Source organism: Erinaceus europaeus, chromosome 2 (assembly GCF_950295315.1).
Source record: "Erinaceus europaeus chromosome 2, mEriEur2.1, whole genome shotgun sequence".
Classification (NCBI taxonomy): Eukaryota; Metazoa; Chordata; class Mammalia; order Eulipotyphla; family Erinaceidae; genus Erinaceus; species Erinaceus europaeus.
The window spans coordinates 140,665,420-140,686,770 of NC_080163.1; the positions used below are offsets into that span (position 1 = coordinate 140,665,420).

Sequence of the window (21,351 nt, forward strand, 5' to 3'; positions counted from 1 at the left end):
ATTTATTTGGTTTGATGCTGTTCTCAAAAAGCACCATCACAAATTCAGAGGGCAGGCCCACCACTGAGAGGCATAGCAAAATGAAGAGCAGGACCTACATGGGTTGCTAGTACAGTGATTGGTTTCTGAATCTCAAATGAGACAGGGAAGAAAGAATATTGGCTCTGTGTGGCTGAGGAGATAGCATAATGGTTATGCAAATCACATTTATGCCTGAGGCTCTGAAGTCCCAGGCTCAGTCCCCAGCACCAGCATAAACTAGAGCTGAGCAGTTCTATGGTTAAAGAAAAAAAGAAAATCTCTTAATGAGAAACCTTTTAGAGACTAAGGAGGTATCATAGTGGTTATGAAAAACCTTTCAAGCCTGAAGTCTCCAAAGTCTTAGGTTGGTAGGAAAAAAGACAAAAAAAAGTGGAATATGAGAGACTCCTAAGTTACTATCACCCTCACTCAGATTGTAAGTGGTCTGACTATACACCAACAAAACAGCTGCCTCGTGTTAGGGAGAGGATTGTTCTAGATGAGCAAATAAATTCTTGAGAGACCCAGTTTATTAGCTCTTGGGATGATTTCCATATGGAAGCACAATATGCCCAGAGCTGCTTACCAGTGCCTTTCTTCCCCAGACCACAGCCTGCATGCCTGTGGATTTTCAAGACTGCAATGACAGGACTCCATGGAACAAGGTCAAGGGGGCCCTGGCCAGGTCCAACCAGATAGAGAAGGCCGAACAGTATTCCCGGACCATCCCAGTGCCTCTGTGCAGAGGTGCCAAGAGGGCAGGCAATCCCAGCACATACTCTCAATGTCCTGGTTTATGTGCCAATCCCAGACACTGGGGGTCCCATCCTGAGAGTCCTCCCAAGAAGAAGTGCACCACAACCAATCTCACACAGAAATCTGAAGCCAAAGACCCTCCTGTTACTCCCATGCAAAAACTCATCTCCTTGGTGAGGGAATGGGACATGGTCAACAGCAAACAGTGGGAATTTCAGCCACTATCAACCCCCCAGGGAAGCCCCTTGGAGGAGGCCTCTCTGCAGCTTCCCTTGGGAAGTGAGGCTTCACCCCAACCCAGCACCTCTGCTTCCTGGAAGGGCCACTCCACAGCCTCAGAGAAGGACCCAGGTCTACAGACAGGAACTGGAGTCAAAGAAAAGGGAGGTGAGCCAACCTTTAAGCCATACTTTCCTGTGAAACGAACTGTTACCTTGAAGGACTGGAGCAAGCAACGGCCAAAGGAGAGAGGTAAGACCTGTTCCATCCTTGACCTAAGTCTAATTTACAATATAAAAGGCAAACCTTAGCCAGAGTTAGTGACAAAGGAAGTCTAGAACTTCAGTTCGCCAGTGTCAGCTTTGTGCCAAGAAGCAGACACAACTCTGACTGGCAGGCACACTCGCATGACTTGAGGGGCCAAGAAGCCACAGAAAGCATAGGTGAGAGGTGAGAGGCTGATGGAGAATAAGAACATAAAGGAGGCTGGGAGATGGGGAGACTACAGGGAAAGGGAGCAGAAGCTAGCTGGTGGGAAGAGTTCTTTAGCCTAGTGTATCAGGCTTCCTGTGAAGGAGTGGAAGCTAAGGCTGAAGACATGGAATGATTTTGTGGGTCAAGTTCAATACCTAGCACTTTGTTCTCAACTAAGGGGAGTTGGCACCCACTAAACATTTTAAACAGAACAGAAGTGAGATAGGCCTTCTGAAAGCTTGCTCCAGGAGCAGAGCAGAAGTGGGAGTGGGGGCAGTTGGGGGAGGAAATGGGAAAACATCAGGTCATTAGGAGGGCCAGGTTTCTGGTTTGGGTGACTGCAAGTGGGTGGGCTGTCACTGAGGTGGGATGCACAAAAGAAGTAGGACTTGGGAAAACAGATATGTTGCATATAAGGTGGAGGTGGCCATGAGACAGAGGTTTATGGGGCCTGGGCTAGAAGTATGTTGATGGATAAGTGCAGAGACAGACCAAGAGGTGTGCTGAGAACTAACATGATGGACTCTTTTCTCTAGCCCCCCAACACAATCCCACAGTATTCTGTCACATTCCCTTTCAGTGCCTCAGGCATGCCTAAAGGAGTATTTTGGGACTTTACCTGTGAATTTGAAGGTGTCTGTCAAGTAGACTCTTCATACTGTACCTCACCCCCCCCAAAAAAAAATACTCTCATTTTACAAATACTTGCAGTTCATAATTTTGTTATTATCAGTCCTATTTGATACCAGGCTTAGTTCAGCAGAGCAATCAGAATTCTCTGAAGCTCTGAAGTTCAGGATGAAGTTTGCAATGATTCCAGGACAATTAAGAAAGAAGAACCAGGACAGAGCCCTGCCAGCCCAGGGTATCACTTCTAAGAAGCTGGTGGCAGCAGCTGCTAGAAAGCTGGGGTGACTTACTGTACTGGTCTGTTCCTGCCTAGATTCTGAGGTGCTTAAGAAAAGCTATTTCCCATGTTGTTTTCACAGAAAGCCCTGCCCCCGAGCAGCCTCTGCCTGACAGCAGTGAGATGGACAGTGCAGGGGTCATTCTCAAAGTGAGCCACCCCCCTGTGGTGGGCAGTGATGGCTCCTGCATGTTCTTTGAAGACAGTATCATTTACACCACGCAAATGGACAACTTTAGGCACACATTGCCCACAAGCAGCCCCCAGCCCCGAGGTAAGGCTCTGAAGTTACTCCTGACCCTGTATTTACTCAGGAGATGTTTGGTTCCCCCCCTCCAGGGTCCTTCAAGGAAAGTCACCCTTGGGAGCCTTTTATTGTTCCATTTATCCCAGGCTGGCTTTAAGGCCCTAGATTCCAGATGTGACTATATCCACTCTTTCCACAGAGGTCACTTTCCTGAGTTTCTCTCTGTCCTGGGAAGAGATGTTTTATGCTCAGAAATGCCACCGATTCCTGACTGACATTATCTTGGACTCCATCAGACAAAAAGACCCCAAAGCCATCACAGCCAAGGTGGTCTCCCTGGCCAACCGGTTATGGGTACGTGTGATAGTCCCAGACTCTTCTTTCTGTTCTGTCTCCTCATCCATACAATAAGTGGTGGTTCAAGACAACAGAAAGCAAGTCATAACTGGGGCAGTGGTAAGGGGTATAAAACAGGGGCAGAAGGGTGGCATGAAAGAACATAAGAGAAAAACAAGGCCGTGTTATCTGGTATGAGCTTTGCCCAAAAATCAGTTTGGAAGACAATGTCTCCTGACCCGAGGCTTCAGCAGGCCTAGGAGAGTACCTGCTCTGTGTCCCGCTGAGAGACTGGGAATAAATGTGTGGTGGGAAGTTGCCCCCAGCACTTTCTAACTATAGGCTTTCCTGGCAGACCCTGAACATCAGCCCCAAGCAGTTTGTGGTGGATCTGCTGGCCATCAGTAGCTTCAAGGATGACCGGCATACCCAGGAACGTCTATACAGCTGGGTGGAGGTGAGAGCCACCTGCACCCCACTTAGAATGGCAGCCCTATAGACACTGCAGATAGACACTATCTTGCTACAAAGGCCAGGACAGTCTCACCCAGAAAGTGAGGCAGGCAGCTAGACTTTGGTCTTTGGTCCCAGGGATGGAGGAATGATGGCCAAAATTAGTCCAGAGTGATGTGTGTGTGTGTGTGTGTGTGTGTGTGTGTGTGTGTGTGTGTGTGTGTGTGTGCACGTGTGTACACGTGCACACACACACACACACACACACACACACACAATTTGGGCTACTAACTTTTGGAGTTTTCTTTCAATTATATCATTTTTGCCTTCATTACTAACAGTCCTTCAGGGAAAAGCATCATATGAGTCCAAGACTTTGGGAGGTACTGAAATTGGAGTATTGAGGGCCAGATCTTTCCAACAAACAATAGCAATTTCAGTCTTAGCCCCTGTTTTAAAGCATTCTTTACTATGGAAATGTTCTTTATGTACAAAGACTTTTTTACTTCTTAAATTAACTTTAGGATTCAAAGCTTTTACTTAGACGCTGTAAGTTTAAAAGGGTTAAGTGAATTTCTCATTAATCTAGTATTTATATAATCAAATGCAGTTTTTAAAAAATATTTATTTATTCCCTTTTTTGCCCTTGCTTTATTGTTGCAGTTATTATTGTTGTTGTTATTGATGTCATCATTGTTGGATAGGACAGAGAGAAATGGAGAGAGGAGGGGAAGACAGAGAGGGGGAGAGAAAGACACCTGCAAACCTGCTTCACCACCTGTGAAGCGACTCCCCTGCAGGTGGGGAGCCGGGGGCTCGAACGGGGATCCTTCCACCGGTCCTTGCACTTTGTGCCACATGCGCTCAACCTGATGTACTACCTACCACCCAGCCCCCGGACTTGTGCATTTTTACCCTTTGGTCAGACTGCTCAGTCCTGTTAGCCACAACCCTATGAGATGCCTTTGAACAAAACAGCCCAAGAGCAACAAAGATCTCCAACTATTAGGCTTGCCCTATGCCTCTCCCCAATCTGAGAGGACCTGGCCCACATGGAGCTAAGACAGGCAACTGGCCAATAAGTCAGAGGTAAGACAGGCCTTTTCTTCCAGCTCACACTGCCTTTCGCCAGGAAATACGGCCGCTGTGTGGATCTGCTCATCCAAAGAGGCCTGTCTAGGTCTGTCTCTTATTCTATCCTGGGCAAGTACTTACAAGAATGATAAGATGCCCACAGATGCTGCCCTGAAGAACCCACCTGCCAAGGTTCATTAACTGTGGATGTCTCCAGAATGCATGTGACCATCAAAGAGTGTGTAACAGTCTATTTTTTATTGTAAACAATAAAGAGTAAATTACAAGTCAAGAACTTTAACTCTGAGGTGCCAAAGACCTAACAACAGTGAACATAATTTTAGACAACTCTAATTAAAAGTATTCAAAACAGTTTTGGTCAATATAATCAAACTGACACAAGAAAGGGTTGGGCCTGGAGATCCAGGGCAGCAAAAGTAAGCATCCAATATAGTAAACATACCCGAGTTTGAAGAGCATGGTTAAGACCAGGGGTTGGGAAGCAGTTACTAGGAACACACCTGTGTTTCTCTTAAGGGGCAGAGTGGCCCAGTCACTGAACCACATAATACCCGCTCCAAACCACAGTGCAGATACACTGCTCTAGCCTAATCCGAGCTCATAACTGGGGTGGGCACTGAAGAAGGGAACAGAAGAGGACCAGAAGCTCAGGTTCAGGATGCCAGTTCAGGTTTGCAGCCAAACTCCCCTGGGAGTTCCCTGCTAATCTGTCCAGTGGGCACAGAGGTCAGAAAAAGGTGGCCGAGAAGGATACACATGTAAAGTGGAGGTGGCCCAGGTGCTAGCCACGCCCTGTTCACAGTAGATCCAGAGAACGGCGATGTTGCTTGGAGTTACAGACTGCTGGATCCACTGCCTGCCTTCGAGCCCACGCTCAGACCTATGGCACCAAGTTTGATACTAATAGCTATTTTCTAGGCTCAGGGGTCAGATAGGGTCTGTGGTGAGTGACCTGGCCCACCCACCCCCATTTCCATCTCAGGCAAAGCAACCTTAGGTGCTGGGTTGGGTTGTGGGGGTGGTGGGTAGATAAGAGAACAACATAGCACTCACATAGGACACATCCTCCAGGCCTCTGCCCAGGGCTTGCCCAGACATACAGCTGCTGTCAGAGCCACTGGAACCACTAGCTGATGGGCACTGGGATGACACCTCTGAATCTTCAGGAGCTAGGGGAAAAGACCGAGTGAGCTGCCAGCAGCAGAGGTCCAGACTCCAAGTCATGCCCTCCTGCCTCTGGCTAAGCCCAGACCTACTCAAAGATGGCTGGCTGCCCAGTTCTGCTTCAGGCTCCAGTGCTGCTTCCTCTGGGAAGCTGGTGGAATACAGAGGCCAGCGCAAGCCCTGAAGAGCTGGGTCTCTGTACAGGTGTAGATTGAGGGGACCCAGTACAGAGCAAGAAGCAGGGTCTCCAGGAAGGGGGCTTGAGGCCTCCAAATAGGAGCTGTCATAGTCAAGTGGGGCCACAGCAATAGAGGCCCGAGAGCGAACTTCTGCGTAAGAGAAAGGGTTAGGTTGGGGCAGGCCAGAGTGCACCTGGGTCAAAGTCCCAAGGGAAGCACAGGCCATGGCTGCTGAAAACCCATGTTACCTCCCACCCCCTGTACCCCGCCTGCTACCTCGGCACTTCAGGACATAGTTGATGGTGCGGTCGCTGATAGCTTCCTCACTGGGGGTGATGTCCCAGAAGGCCTTGTTCCCCACACCCATGGACACCATCTCAGCCATGCGCACTTCTGGGTGGAGATAGTACACAGCTGGGGCCCTTGTGTGCAGCAGCCTTGTCCTCAGTCCTCTCTCTATATTTTTTTACTATTGGTAATTTTTACTGGGGGGGATTCCTCAGTCCTCTATTATCCTTGCCCCTTAATAAGTCTTTCCTGTACACCCATTCCCAGTACAACTATCCTGTGCTAGGCTTTCTCCTCCCAGCAATCCTGTAGGCAGGGGTAGCCATTTCCCTTTTAAAGATGAGGCAGGCCTCTGATATTCAAGAGAGTTTAGAACTGTGTCTTTAGTCAGACAGTGACAGCACAAAACTGCCTGACTTTGAAGTTCTTTCCCCTGCAGTGGATGCTAGGAGCCTCCTCCCTACTATTTCCAGGCCCCTGAGACCTCCTTGGGCCCCTATGGAACAAAGTAAGCTCTTTGGACCCACCCTTATTGTGGACAGCCTGCCTCCAGAGCAGACGGGAGATGTCAGCTGTCCAAGCCTGCTTGGTAGCTAAGCTGGCAGCCTGCAGCACAAAGGTGTCCCTGGCCTTTCGACGGCGGAACCAGATCTCAAAGCGCAGGTCACTATCTCCACAGCACTCAGTGAGCCCAAGGTCTGCCATCTGTGTGACCAGGAGAGGGGCTTGGTGAGGCATTTGGGGAGAGGGTGTGGGGCGATGTGAGAGGCAGTGTGTGGTTCAGGCAGGCCCACCTTGAAGGAGCGCTTGTAGGTAAATGTGTCCATGCCTGTGGGACCTCGGCGGGGCTTGCTGAAGAGCAGCAGGTCCTCGAAGAGGAAAATGCGGCGCAGGGACTTATGACGCCCTGAGCGTACTGTGAACTCATCCTGTCGCACCAGCTGCCCCTGTTCCTTGAGGTTAACCTGCCAAGTTGGAGTCCAGTGGGTGCCCAGACTCTTCTGTTTACTCCCTCCCCACAAATGCACCTGACCACGTCTCCCTGGGATGACTTACATCACAGCCTTGGATGGCGTCCATGGCCAGCAGGTCATTGCCGTGCCGCAGCTGGAAGCGCACGAGGCTCTGGGCAGCCTGCAGGGCACTCAGCTCCTGCACCGGCCCCCCGCAGGCCCTTGCCAGCTCCTGCAGCAGCAGTGCATACTTGCTCATGCGCTGGATAGGCTTCAGCAGATAGGAGGCCAAGTCCAGGTGGTCCCCCAGTGCTTTCTGTTTGTCCTGCCAGGTGGCCAGGGAGCCATCAGGCAGCTTCAGAATCCTTCCTCACCCCTATCTCCCCCAATACTCTCTCCACTCCCTTCTCCCTCCAGTCTCGGGTTCACTTACCTTAAAGAAAGCGTGGCCATAGCTAGTCATAAGGGCATCCGAGTGAGGTTTATTCTTGCTGTAGAGTGCATACATTCCAAACTGCACCCTCTGTGAAGACATGCACCTCAGCCTGGGTGCAAGTGGACCCACTCCCAAAGGCTGGACAGACCACCCTCAGCTTAAGAAGACCAAAATGCTTACAGATGGCTCTTATGGACAGCACATACCCTTGGTCAATCTGCCTGCTTTAAGTGGGGTGATCTGGCAAGAACAGTTAATTATATGCTAAGGTGGGGGGTGCTCATGGCCCCAAGGAAGAAGTCCTGCATATAGATCCGCTCTTTCAGAAACTCTGAGGACATCAGTGGGGTTACCTCACTTCAGACTCCTCCTCTGCTTACTAAGCTCAGCCACTTTGACCAGTCTCCTCCTTGACCACAGGGCTTCTTCCTTGCCCTAGAGCTTTGCATTTAATCTTTCCTCTTGAAGGAATACTCTGGTTCCAGCCCTTCCCTCTGATCTCAGAGCCCAAACATCAATTCTTTAAAGAAGCCTAACTGCTCTCTTTTAAGGGGTATCCCTACCCCTCTGATAACTCACAATGGCTTTCTATCCTGATTATATTCTTCCTAGTCCCAACCATAATCTACTCTTTTCACTTTTAAATCTCCTCCACTAAACTACGAGCAGCCTGAGAAACAGGCAACTCACTGGCCTCTCTAGCTGTACCCAATCCAGCCCTGTCACCAGGTATGTGCTCAACATCTTTTTTGTTGAATGCAGAATCAGCTGGAGGCCACCTGGCCTGTGGGGCTTACATGGCGCAGGAAGGCATAGGCCACTCGGGGTGGGTGCCGGCTGCAGGCTTCCAGCTCACGCAGGAAGAAATGATGGTGGAAGTCCCGCAGTTTCTCCAGATTGCCGAAGAGGCGGGCACACTGACCACGAAGGCCCTGGGGCACATCAGGGCGATCCAGTTCAGGGAAGTAGTTCTCTATGGTGTAGTCAAGGGCTCGGACATACTCCCGCTCGGTAGTCACCATCTCCACTAGTACGAGCTGAAGCCTGCCAGGTAAGCAAAATCAGGACCTAAGGTGTCTGCCCTGCCACTACCCTCCTGCCCTGCCCACTGCCCATACCTGTTGGGGCTCCTGGTGTCAGAGCTGCCTAGCAGAGGCATGATAGGGGATGGCCCTAGCTGAGCACCATCTCTAGCTTCTGGTCTACGGCAGGCACCCACAATGCCCACAGGGTGGCAGTCGTGGGCAGGATTCTTAAGACTCTGACCCAGGTTCCGGTCAAGACTATAAGCCTTCCTCAGGGGAGGGGTGGTAGGTACAGCCTGGATGGGGCTGACACATAGGCTACTTGTGCTGCCTGTCGGTGGTGGCTTCAGTGCAGCCTCTAGCTTCTGGTCCAGGGCCAGCCAGGTGTCCTGGCACCACGCCCAGGCCCGGCGGCACTCTTGGCGGATACCCTCAGAACCCAGCCCTGTGGCAAGAGCCCACATCTTTCGGAAGTGGGCAGGAGGCAAGTCAGGGTGCTTGGTCCAATGCAGCTGTAGTCGTTGTAGTACAACCCCTGGGCGCTTCTGTTCCAGTTCTGCCAACACCCGTTGTCCCTCTTCAGCCCAAGTTGAGGCCTGCAAAAAACCAAGGCCACACAGGTACTGAAGGAGGATTTCACCAAGACTGCTGTGCCTTCCCCTACCCACTTCCTAACCCTTCAGGATACTGGCCCCAGGTCACCTCCCAAGTGGTTAGATTGAAGTCAAGAAGTCAACAGGCTGGACAACCAGGAAGAGCTCAAAGTTGGTAGAGCTGGACAACTAGCCATCACCTCATTGACCACCTGGAGTCAAGGACAGAACTTCTCACCGACCTGCTTGAAGAACCGTGATAACCTCTCAGCATCTGCCAGCCGCTGCCGCCGCAGGGCTAAAGCCCTAGAGAATTCAGTCAGCTCAGCTTGCAGGTCCAGAAAGCGGGCCCCAAAGGGGCCCAGTTCAACTGCCTCCCAGCCAGTCAGTGGCTGTAGAAGCTTTTCCCCTTGCCTAATCTGCTCCTAGAAATAGAAAATAGATTCAGTCAGTGCAGGTCTGGTGATCTAGCTGAGCCCTGCTGGCCTTTTCTACTAACAACTATACATCCTGGTCAAGTCTCTCCTGTGACTGAAGATCTCCCTTCCACTTGCACGTCCCCTGCCCCATTCTTCTCTCTCTGCCCTTCCTTCTCAACCAGACTTCTACAGGAATTGTTGGACCTCACTATTCTTCCTTCTGCACTTCATCTCCAGCCTGTCTCAGACCTGGCTAACTTCACCTTTCAGTGTCTTTCAAACCTCTCTCCTGGCTCTCTTGTCACTCCCACTATCCTGATTCTCCATGTTCTTCTCCAGTGGTTCCTCTACCTGCTCCCCATCTCGTGCTTTTTAAAGAGTGGAGTTACTCTCTCCCCCACCACACAGTCTTATATGACCATACTTCAAATGTCATCCATACAACCACATCCTCAGAATGGCCTTCTGTGGCTACATCCAGATAACCAAGGGAGTATGTTAGAAACATACCCAAGGAGCTCCAGTGGTGCAATTGGTTAGCGTGTGGTACTTATACAGAAACATACACAAATTGGATTGACGAATACCCTTCCCCCAGAAGACCACTGTCTCCTGGTCCCTCTCTCTTATTAACCCCCCCTCACCCTTTCATATATACATCTACCATCAAATCCTATACATTTCTCAAATCCAGCTCCTTTGACACTATCCTGGCCAAAGCAAGCTTCATTTCTACCTAGATCATTGCATTTACCTTTTATTTCTTTCTTTTTTTTCTTTTCACTTTTCCACACCCTCCTACCTCTTCTTTTTTTTTAAGATTTTATTTATTTATTATTTATTTATTTATTTTTGCCTCCAGGGTTGTTGCTGGGGCTCAGTGCCTGCACCATGAATCCACTGCTCCTGGAGGCCATTTTTCCCCCTTTTGTTGCCCTTGTTGTGGTTATTTATTTTATTTTAAGGAGAGAGAAATACATAGAGAGAAAGACCACAGCACTACTCTATCCTGGCTTATGGAGGTGCTGGTGATTGAACCTGGGACCTCAAAGCCTTTGAAAGACATGAAAGTCTTTTGCATAACCATTATGATGTCTCCTCAGCCCTGCATCTACCTTTTTGAAAAGGTATCTCCACAAGCATCCTCCAAATCACTGTCTACTCAGTACCTAGATTCTTCCTGGGACACAGATCTAATTATATGACTTATTCACTGTCCTTATGACCCCTCAGGCAAGCCATGCTTCCTCCTGACACAGAATCTTTACACATATTATTTGCTCCCCTCAGTCTGAGTATCTCTTACACTCAACTGACAACTTAACCTGAGTCTACCCATAGTTTTCACCTCAAATCACAATCTTGGCACTGGAAGATAGCACACCCAGAAGAAAATGTATCTTGCCATGCATGAAACCCTGGGTTTGAGCCCCAATACCACATGAAAACATGACAGATAGTGCCAGGGAAATTACATGGAAAGCAGAGTAGTGCTATGATCAATTGATATCCCCCAATCTCTCTCTCTCTCTCTCTCATTCTCCCTCTTCCTCTCTCTCTCCCTATCTCTCTGTCTTTGTTTTTCCCTTTCTCCTCCCTCTCAAAAAACTAAATGAAAAATGAATAAAATGAAAAATTATTGAAATGAGGAAAACAGAATGAAAAAAAAAAACCGCCTGTCAGAGGAATGGGAGGGTTGGAACACAGAACCTTGGTGGTAGGTACAGTGTAGAACTATATCCCCAGAATCTTTTTTTTTTTTAAAGATTTTATTTACTTATTCATGAGAAAGGGGAAAGCAGAGAAAGAACCAGACATGTACCAGAGGGTACATGTGCTCCCAGGGATTGAACTCAGGACCTCATTCATGCTTGAGAGTCCAATGCTTTACCCATTGCACCACCTTCTGGACCACCCCCTACAATCTTATAATCCTGTAAACCATTATCAAATCACTAATAAAAATGTGAATAATAATTTCTTTAAAACCTACCCCCTGGAAGATCACTCAGCAGCATGTACGGATATGAGGCCTTGGGGTCATTCCCCAGTTATCATAAATAAATAAATAAATAATAAATAGAAGTTAAAATCTTGTGGTCTAGGAGATGGTACAGTGGAGAAAGCATTAGACTCTCAAGCATGAAATCCCAAGTTCAATCCCCAGCAGCACATGTACCAGAGTGCTATCTGATTTTATATATCTCTCCTCTCCTATCTTTCTCATTAATAAATAAAATCTTTATTAAAAAGTTAAAATATTAAGAATGCTAGCCCAACTGGTACAGAAAGATAGCTCACTTGCATAGTGTGTTTGTTTTGTCATGAATACACCCCAGGCTCAAGCCTAACCCCTACCATACTGAAGAGACCTTGTTGTTGTGGTATCTGACTCTCCATCTGAAAAAGTCAGCACTGGAGTAATGAAGCCTCGGTGGTGACTAAAGAGAGAGGGGGATGGGAGGGAGGGGGAGAGAGAGAAATAGAATATGCTATCCCAGCACCCCATCTAGTAAGGTTTTTCTAACTCTAAACTACCTGTATTATTTCTGTTCACAACTTTATCTAGGTTTGCAAATGCATCTATATGTATTACATGAATATGGATGGGATAGAGAGAAATGGCAAGAGGAGGGGAAAACGGGGGGAGAGAAAGAGAGACACCTGCAGACCTGCTTCACCACCTGTGAAGTGACCCCCTGCAGGTGGGGAGCCGGGGACTTTTGATTACAACTGACCAACTCCGTCAGACTGTAAATCCCAAAAAAAGCAAAGGAAATCCTGATATCAGTGTGCCCCCCAAAAAAAAATTTAAGGAGGGGGTTGGGCAGTAGCGCAGGGTTAAGCGCACATAGTGCGAAGCACAAGGACTAGTGCAAGGATCCCAGTTTGAGTTCCCAGTTCGAGTCCCCAGCTCCCCACCTGTAGGGGAGTGGCTTCACAAGCAGTGAAGCAGGCCTGCAGGTGTCTATCTTTTTCTCCTCCTCTTTGTCTTACCCTTCTCTCTCCATTTCTCTCTGTCCTATCCAACAACAATGACAACAACAACAACAGCAACAACAATGGGAAAAAGATGGCCTCCAGGAGCAATGGATTCACGGTGCCCCAGCAATAACCCTGGAGGCAAAAAAAAAAAAAAGCAAGGAGAAGAGATTTGCTTTTACCCACTCTACATTCCTAGTGCCTGGCAATAGTGCCTCAAAATAAGAATGAACAAGTGACCAAATTCACCTGGGCAACCTGGTCCAGCTCCTGAAAAGAACCTTGGGCCTGGAGCAGCATTTCCAGCGAGGGTACCCCTGGTTCCTCCAGAGCTGGCCAGCCCACCTCCTGCAGCCACATTTTAATCTGGAAAGGCACAAACAGAATGGAGAGTAGCTTTGGGGGTGAGGGGGGTTGGGGAGAGAAGGGAATAGGTCGCACTTGATGTCAAGGGCAGCAACCACCTGGGAGCACAGTTCTCACCTGGTGCAGACTACCCTCCTGGGCCTCTAGTGTTTGGACCAACTCCAGTGCCTGTACTCGCCGGTTACCCTGCAGGGTCAGTTGGTGCAGTAGTTCATCTACGCAGCCATACAGTTTGACCACCTCTTCCAGTGCTGGCCTAGGACAGAGTACATAGTCTTAAGGCTCCTATCAGTGGCTTGGTCATACTCCACTCTGTTTTGGAAACACAGTCCTGGCTGGCTCTGCGTCAGTCACTGAGCCCTTGGCATGAGATGTGGTGGGCTGGGACAAGGCCTGGAATCTGGCTTTGCACCTACTTGTAGTCTGGGCTCAGGAACACCTCTGGGACCTCCTGCTTCAACCAGACCAGCTCTAAGGCCCCCTCACTCTGCAGCCAGGCCAGTCTCGGTGAGTCTAGCACATGTTGCATCAGGGCCTGTACCTGCTGCAGCAGCTGACCAACTTCCTGTGATTAAGGGGGACAGTCAGTGGAGGTGGGAGTGGGAGAAACAGAGAGAAAAAGGGGAAATGTAAGCTGGAGTCAGGAGGGAGCGCTCACCCTGGACTCCATGGGCTTGGACAAAGTCTTCATGCTCTGAATGGCCCCATGGAGTAGGGCACAAGCTACCTGGCAGTTCTGCAGTAGGACTTCCAGGCGCTGTAAGCAGGGACAGTCATGACCAAAGTAGTGCCAGGTGCTACTGGGCCCAAGCATCCTAGATTCCAGGCCACTGCAGCGGCTTTGTACTGCTCGAGCCACCCCACAAGAAGCTGCTCTACAGGCCAGATTGCCTGCAAACCCCCACTATGTTCCAGCCAGTGCACTGACCATCCTGAAGTCCAACCAAGTCTGATGGCAGTAAGGTAGGCTTCCTCCCAATGAAGCAGGCAATTCGGTAGCAGATATGTGGGCCAGCAGGCTCTGACGAGAGGACATCTGCTCTAGCTGCAGGAGAAGCATTAGTGACTGAAGCTTGGTGGAGAAGCACCCCAGTTCTAACCCTGGCCAACACAGCTCAGTACCTGCAGTCCTGAAGGGACCTCCTCTGGCATTTTTCCCACTAACAGTACCTGGTGCACTGACCCTGGGGCTGCTTCCTGCAAAGAATCTGACCTCAGCTGTGTTCCAACCCCTCACAAAACAGTATGTGTGGGGCTATAACCCTGTACTTACCTGCAGCTGGCTAAGGCCCCACAAGAGAGAAGAGTTCGGGAAACAAACTCTAGCATCCACTAGCACAGTCAGTCCCAGAGCCTGCACTTTGGGGCTAAAGGAACAAGCTCTGGTTCAGTATCCAATTCCAGGATGCTGCCATCTCCTGGCTCAGACACTCTCCTCTCCTCCCTAATTCCTTTCCCTTAACCTGGGGATATTTTTCAGGTAGAGCAGGAAACAGATGAGTTCATGGCTGCTGCACTTGGGGTGAAGCCAGGCTGGGCTATGGGCACAAAGAATCAGCACTGCACGGCCGTCCACATCCCGAGTCCCTGTGAGAGAAGGCAGTGAATGCCTATCCAATCAAGTCACCCCCACTCCACCACCTCTAGTTTCTCCCAGCTACCTGGCAAAGTAGCCATGCCACTGGCCAGCAGTTCCCAGGAGAGGTCTTGGGCCAGGAGGTAGTCAGTAGGCTTAAGGAGACTGAATTTGCTGAGTTCTTGGGAAAGGAGATGGGTCTACATTGGATCAACTACCCAGAGACCTTGACCCTATGCTTCAGCCTGAGTAGGATCAAAGCTCATCCCAAATCTTGGCATTCACCTTCAGATTTCCCCACTCCCCGACCAAGACTTTCCTGGCCCAGTCTGGGAATAACAGAGATTACCTGTCTCCAGCTGCTCTGATGATGTCGCAGATAAAGTGTCTCCAGGGCCCACAGAGTCACTGTCCAAACCCCCAGGGCCCAAGACAGCTGGCACTGCCTTGCCTGGAACTGGATCCCCTGCCAAGCCGCCACCTTGGCTGTCACTCTCTCCCTGGGCCAGTCTGAGATGCAAGGACATGGGGCCCAGGAGGCTCTCCACTCCAGAGGGGTCCTGTTCCTTTGTCTGGAGTGAGGAACCTCCTAACAACATGCCCCTCTGGCCATCCCCTGACCCGTCTGAGGCCATCTGTCCTGCGGGAGGTTGAAGTTGCCCAGGCGGAGGGCTGCTCTGTGTTCCTTCATCCTGAGCTGCCCCTGCTGGTGGTCTCAGAGGACTGGACTCCTCAACTTCCTTCTGGAGAGCAGGTGGCTCCTCGTCCCATGCGTCCCTCAAACTGCACACAGCAAACCTCCAGTCGGTGGCGTGGCCCTGGGCACCAGGAGATTCATCCCCATCCTCCAGTGACGCTTCCATCACCGTGTCCTTAGGGCCGGGCCTGCTCAGGGCAAGTGAGAGTGGCGGTGTGAGCTGACGCCGCAGCTCATGGGGCAGCCGCCGGACAGACGGACTAGGCCGCAGCGCCGCCTGGCAGGCCAGTGCCAGGGCACAGCTGTGCAGATGCAGGTGCAGCTGGGCCCTGGGGAAATGAGAGACGGACAGAGGTCTCCCTTTTGCCCGGACCCACGCGTCGCGCTCCAGGGGCCTTGGGGGGAGGGGTCCCCCTCAGCCGGGGCCCCCACTGGGGCCCGAGCTCGCACTCACTGCTTCCCGCCCGGCCTGGGGACCCCCCCCAGGCTGTGACCTTCCCGGCTTGTCCCGCGGGCCGCGCTCACACCCGCGTCTCGAGGAAGCTCTGCAGCCCTCGAACCTGCGCGGCGGCCTCGACGGCGGCGGCTACACGCGTCCTGGGCGCGGGGAACGTAGGGCGTGGCCCGCGCAGCGCCGCCCCCTGGCGGCGGGAGGACGGAAGGACAGCCTGACGGCCACAGCACGACAGCGCGACTCGAGGGGCCCGCAGCGCCCCCTGCCGGCTGCCCCATCCCGGCTCCCAGGCCCGGGGAGGGCTGCTCCTCCCACCCGCAGGGACCGCAGGGACCGCAGACAGCGGCTGTTCCCAGTACCTGCGCGGTGAACACCGGGACAAGAGTCTGGAAGCGGCCTGGCTGGGGAAGACGGAGAAGGTGAGCGAGCCTGGGGGCTGCCCGATGCGGGGGCGCAGCTTCTTGTGTTGATGCGCGCGGGGTGAAGGGCGCTGCCCCAGCAAAACCGGGAACCTCTGCTCCTTCCAGACCACAGAAAAGTCTGGGCCGTGTCCCCTGAAACCCCGAGAAAGAGAGACTTCCTAAACCCAGGACAGTGGGGTGTGAGAGAGGCACCCCTGGTTAGCACCCCTACCTTCTTTCCAGACCTGGGCACCCAGAAACAGGTTGTATGACCCTCAGGATGACATGGGAAGGGGTGCTTTCTGTACTGGAGGCCTCTGGGGTGGGAAGCCTGTCAGAATCCACCAGTGCACTAGGCCCCTCTCTGAAGCATTCCCAGGCATTTCAGTCATTACACTCCCCAGCTTCTCCCTCGACCCCACACACATACACACACAAACTCCTGCCAAGGAAGTTGGGGTGCTTGAGCCAACTGAGGTGCTAGAACCACAGAAACATTAACCCAAGCCTCTTCCCCCACTTACCTGGGTATACTCCAACAATCCTGTCCTTTTTGAGCCTCACTTTATTCACCTGTAAATTAAAAAATAAATAAATAAATAATTGTTTCTCCTGGTATTGCCATGAAGCCTAGGGGAGATCTCACACCTAGCACTCTGGCTGTGTCCATGTCCTGCCCTTCTTTTTGCCTTCAGTTGTGGGATCCTGAACAGCTGGAAGTCACTTCGATAGATGATCTCTGAGATCCTCCTTTTAGAGACCTATGGGCCTGGTCTGAAATTCCATGAAAGCAGTGGAAAGACTGTGAGACGGTTGGTTCTGTGGCCACGGTGCTTTGCCAAACAGCATAACCACGGCCCTTGGTTTTTTGTATTTGGGGGAAGTATGGGGGTCTAAGGAAAGTGAGCCTACTGTCTTCTCTGGCTGTCAGGCAGGCATCTCCCTCCTGAAGGAACCTGGGCATCAGAAACAGGCACTGCAGAACAACAGCACTGGCCCCCCAATCCCAGCTGCTACATTAGCACGCACCCCGGACTCCCAGACTAGCTACTGGGGAGCCTTCCTCCTGAACTAGTCTGACTTTGAGACAGGAGGCTGGGAGTTGTCCTGCTCCATTCCCAGTCCTTGTCCCATTCGCCTTTAACTTCAGCATCAGGACTAACCTTGGCCGATTCCCCAACTGTCCCACAGCCGCCCCACTGAGTCACTGCTTCCAGCTCTGTCCCTCCCCTTCTGCTTCCCATTGCCCCACCACCACCAGCAGCAGCAGCCGCAGCTCTACCAGGAGCCCAAAGAGATGGGGAGGGGGCTGCTGGCAGGCATACAAACCCCTTCACTACCAGTGGAAAGTAAGAGGCTTTGAGCCACAGACGATAGCTGACCCTAGCAGCCCTGTGCATAGGCAAACAGATTCCAGAGCAGGGCAGCCCTTGAGCCGTAGAGATTGTGCATTGTAAACGCCATGAAAAACAGAGACTGTTGTCTCTGCCTCTGTGCTTCCATCTCTCGGTTCAGGACATGATACAGATTACATGCTTATTCTAGCCAGACTGATATGGATCCCACTACTTGGCCCTCCTAGGCCTCCCTGATGGAGGTCAAGTGGAGGTCAGAGTCACAAATTGAGATAGACTCAAAGGTTCAGTATGCAAGGGACACAGACGAGTCAGAGAGCTGAAAGATGCATAGCTCTAGGATGGCAAAGATACAGATGGAAATGGGAACATACTGAGGTCCAGTGGGGAATCCTAGGGCCTGGAGCCAGCCTGGGAGGCTGACCTCAGCAGGCTCTGGGCTGAGTTTGCAGTGACTCATGAGGCCCATCTCTGTGGCTCTCCTGGCAGCAGAATCTATTCACAGCAGTCTTTTTTCCACTGAGCTCATAAAAATAAGAGGTGAACCTCCCCACTGAGCCCCTTCCTCAACCCTCCCCAGCTTCCCATTACTTACCCAAAAATGAATGGGGGCTCTGGACTTCATGGACTCAGTGATAGCAGACTTATAGCCATTACCCTTACAAATTGTGTATATCTCCTTCATAACTGCTTCAGACAGGGAAAGTGACAGATAGCCCCAATCTTTCCAGACTTCTCACACGTCTGGCTCAAAGAAACTCTAAACACCTTAGTGTAATAATATTCAAGACCATCCAGGGGTTCAGCTACATAGTAGACCAGAAAAGTCATCTGTTACAAGTCTTTTTTTAATATTTTATTTATTTATTCCCTTTTGTTGCCCTTGTTTTATTGTTGTAGTTATTATTGTTGTTGTTGTTGTTTGATAGGACAGAGAGAAATGGAGAGAGGAGGGGAAGACAGAGAGGAGGAGAGAAAGATAGACACCTGCAGACCTGCTTCACCGCCTGTGAAGCGACTCCCCTGCAGGTGGGGAGCCGGGGTTCGAACCGGGATCCTTATGCCGGTCCTTGTGCTTTGCGCCACCTGCGCTTAACCCGCTGCGCTACAGCCCGACTCCCACAAGTCTTATCTCGAACTCTCTTCTACCTAGAATGCTCTTGGTCCACATCCCCATGGTCAAAATCTTTCCTCCTTCATAGGATATGGCTCAGGTGGCACTGAAGGCCACTTCCACCATCCTGACTAGCCAAGTGGTGACCCATGGGTAAGTCCTTTATTTCCTTGTTCTTCTGCTTCCAAGAGCCTACCTCTTCCAGGGCCATGCTTGTTCCCACTGGGTCACTCCTCTCTAGCCAACCCCTACTGCCCATAGTGCCACCATTCCTAGTTTCCCAGCTTCAAGTCAGGGCCCCTCCAGCATACCCCCCTCCACCCCTGCCATTGGTTGCTTGGTTGTGTGGATTTGATTGCTATGACCACTCTAGTCATTCTGGAAGGATATGGTCTGTGGGCCATTTTCCTCCAGGGAGCTGGTTAAGGTTACATATTTGTGTAGGGAATTATGTAGACCTGCAGGTGGAGCCGGGGGCTTGAACCGAGATCCTTACACCAGTCTTTGCACTTCGTGTCATGTGATTAACCTGCTGTGCTACCGCCCGGCCCCCTGTAATCATTTTTTTAATGTAAGTAACATTTATCTTCTGTGAAACAATTTTTAAAGACTACATTAAAAAACCCACCTGAATACTGACTTTATCATGCTATAAAAATTCAAAGGTTCAATTGAATTATGTGAATAAACTATAGGGAGTGGAGGTGGCAGCCTGCGCTAGCTACCCATGTTGTTCTTTAGTCACTTGTAGACTCTGATTATCCATGAGGCAGTACTGCACTTCACCTGATAAGAATAAATCACATGGGAATCAAGCAGTAGCACAGTGGATAAAGCACAGGTGGTGCAAAGTGCAAGGACTGGTGTAAGGATCCCAGTTCGAGCCCCAGGCTCCCCACCTGCAGGGGAGTCACTTCACAAGCGGTGAAGCAGGTCTGCAGGTGTCTTTCTCTCCCTCTCTCTGTCTTCCATTTCTTTGTCTTTTAATATTTATTTATTCCCTTTTGTTGCCCTTGTTGTTTTTATTGTTATAGTAATTGTTGTTGTTGATATTGATGTCATCACTGTTGGATAGGACAGAGAGAAATGGAGAGAGGAGGGGAAGACAGAGAGGGGGAGACAAAGAGAGACACCTGCAGACCTACTTCACCGCCTGTGAAGCGACTCCCCTGCAGGTGGGGAGCCGGGAGCTCGAACCGGGATCCTTATCCCGGTCCTTGAGCTTTGCGCCGGGTGCGCTTAACCCGCTGCGCTACCGCCCGACTCCCTTTGTCTTCCATTTCTCTCTGTCCTATCCAACAACGATGGCATCAATAACAAAAACAATAAAACAACAAGGCCAACAAAAGGTAATAAATATTTTTTTAAATTTTTTAAAAGAGGGGCGTCGGGCAGTAGCGCAGCGGGTTAAGCGCAGGTGGCGCCAAACTCAAGGACTGGCAAAAGGATCCAGGTGTCTGTCTTTCTCTCCTCTTCTCTGTCTTCCCCTCCTCTCTCCATTTCTCTCTGTCCTATCCAACAACAATGACATCGATAATAACTACAACAATAAAAAAAAACAACAAGGGCAACAAAAGGGGAATAAATAAATAAATAAATAAAATTTAAAAAAAAAATTTAAAGAATAAATCACATAGAATATATACTTTTATACAGAAAGTGTTACTGTAGTGTCACTTTCAATTATAGAAAGTTCCTTTTGAATTTCAAAAAAAGTTCTCTACAAAGCTGATAGCTCTAAAAAGTCAGGGCTTAGAAATAAGTATTTGGGGGCCAGGTGGTAGCGCAGCGGATTAAGTGCTTTACATCCTCAGCTGTCACCCGACGGAGTGGCTCTGACCCTAAAGTTGAAGAGAACTGCCTGCCCTCTGCAGCACCAACACTGTCACATCCCTGCACAGCTGGAGCAGCTGCTCGCAGCAGGCTTCCATCTCTAATGTTTCATTCTACCAGTCAAACTTCACCTTAGATTTCACAGCATCTTCCCCAAAATCTGTGATATTTGAGCCCTAAAATTACATTATCACTCCCCCAGGTCACAATTCTCGAGACCAGCTCTCTGCCATCTCCCACCCAGCAGCGCCCACCCACCCCTAACCCTCCCAAGCCTTCATGTCCCAACTGCTCTTTTCCTTTTTCTAAATATTTTTATTTATTCATTATTGGACAGACAGAGAGAAATTGAAAGGGGAGGAGAGAAAGAGAGGGAGGGAGAGAGGAGGGGAAGAGAGAAAGAGAGTCCTGCAGTACAGCTTCACCACTTGTGAAGCCTTCCCTCTGCAGGTGGGGACTGGAGACTTGAAACTGGGTCCTGTGCACTGTAATGTGAGCGCTTAAGCAGGTGCACCACCACCTGGCCCCCAACTGCTCTTTTCCTACCACACCCCCACTCAGCTTTTCCACATGTGTATATGCACTGGGCTTCCTTTGTAAAAGTGCTTTCTACCTGCAATGTTCTCACCCAGGTTTAATTTTTCTTTTCTTTTTTTTTTTTAATTTCTGTATTGGGGAATTAATGTTTTACATTCGACAGTAAATACAATAGTTTGTACATGCATAACATTTCCCAGTTTTCCATATAAGAATACAACCTCCACTAGGTCCTCTGTCATCCTTTTTGGACCTGTATTCTCCCCTCCACCCCAGAATCTTTTACTTTGGTGGATCATGCCAATTCCAGTTCTGGTTCCATTTGTGTTTTCTCTTCTGATCTTGTTTTTCAACTTCTGCCTGACAGTGAGATCATCCTATATTCATCCTTCTGTTTCTGACTTATTTCACTTAACATGATTTTTTTCAAGGTCCATCCAAGATCGGCTGAAAATGGTGAAGTTACCATTT

The 21,351-nt window shown here is 50.2% G+C and overlaps 2 protein-coding genes across 5 annotated transcripts in view; one reads left to right on the top strand and one right to left on the bottom strand.

The window, feature by feature from the left end:
* Positions 1 to 4,788, top strand: part of KCTD19 (potassium channel tetramerization domain containing 19) — a 33,409-nt gene extending 28,621 nt beyond the window's left edge. For 2 of the 3 annotated variants that reach the window (XM_007517737.3, XM_060185360.1), the window contains 5 exons: positions 627 to 1,248; positions 2,460 to 2,651; positions 2,824 to 2,978; positions 3,316 to 3,417; positions 4,526 to 4,788. In XM_007517737.3, the coding sequence (XP_007517799.2) occupies positions 627 to 1,248; positions 2,460 to 2,651; positions 2,824 to 2,978; positions 3,316 to 3,417; positions 4,526 to 4,636 (1,182 nt within the window). In that variant the 3' untranslated portion in view covers positions 4,637 to 4,788. The remainder of the gene's footprint in view (positions 1 to 626; positions 1,249 to 2,459; positions 2,652 to 2,823; positions 2,979 to 3,315; positions 3,418 to 4,525) is intronic. The other variant, XM_060185359.1, reaches the window with a different exon arrangement.
* On the bottom strand, positions 4,724 to 15,391 carry PLEKHG4 (pleckstrin homology and RhoGEF domain containing G4). Of its 2 annotated transcripts, XM_060185357.1 has the most exons (21): positions 14,839 to 15,391; positions 14,575 to 14,670; positions 14,377 to 14,500; positions 14,187 to 14,280; positions 14,036 to 14,110; positions 13,842 to 13,958; positions 13,572 to 13,670; positions 13,330 to 13,478; positions 13,031 to 13,169; positions 12,797 to 12,913; positions 9,389 to 9,571; positions 8,647 to 9,149; positions 8,326 to 8,572; positions 7,526 to 7,615; positions 7,196 to 7,417; positions 6,934 to 7,104; positions 6,667 to 6,844; positions 6,128 to 6,244; positions 5,765 to 6,001; positions 5,562 to 5,677; positions 4,724 to 5,388 (listed from the first exon to the last, which is right to left on the bottom strand). In XM_060185357.1, the coding sequence occupies exons 1-21, from the start codon at positions 15,350 to 15,352 to the stop codon at positions 5,383 to 5,385; spliced, it is 3,594 nt and encodes a 1,197-aa protein (XP_060041340.1). In that variant the 5' UTR covers positions 15,353 to 15,391; the 3' UTR covers positions 4,724 to 5,382. The 2 variants fall into 2 exon arrangements, with proteins under 2 accessions (XP_060041340.1, XP_060041341.1); XM_060185358.1 differs by lacking the exon at positions 6,128 to 6,244.
* Positions 15,392 to 21,351: the final 5,960 nt, after the last annotated feature.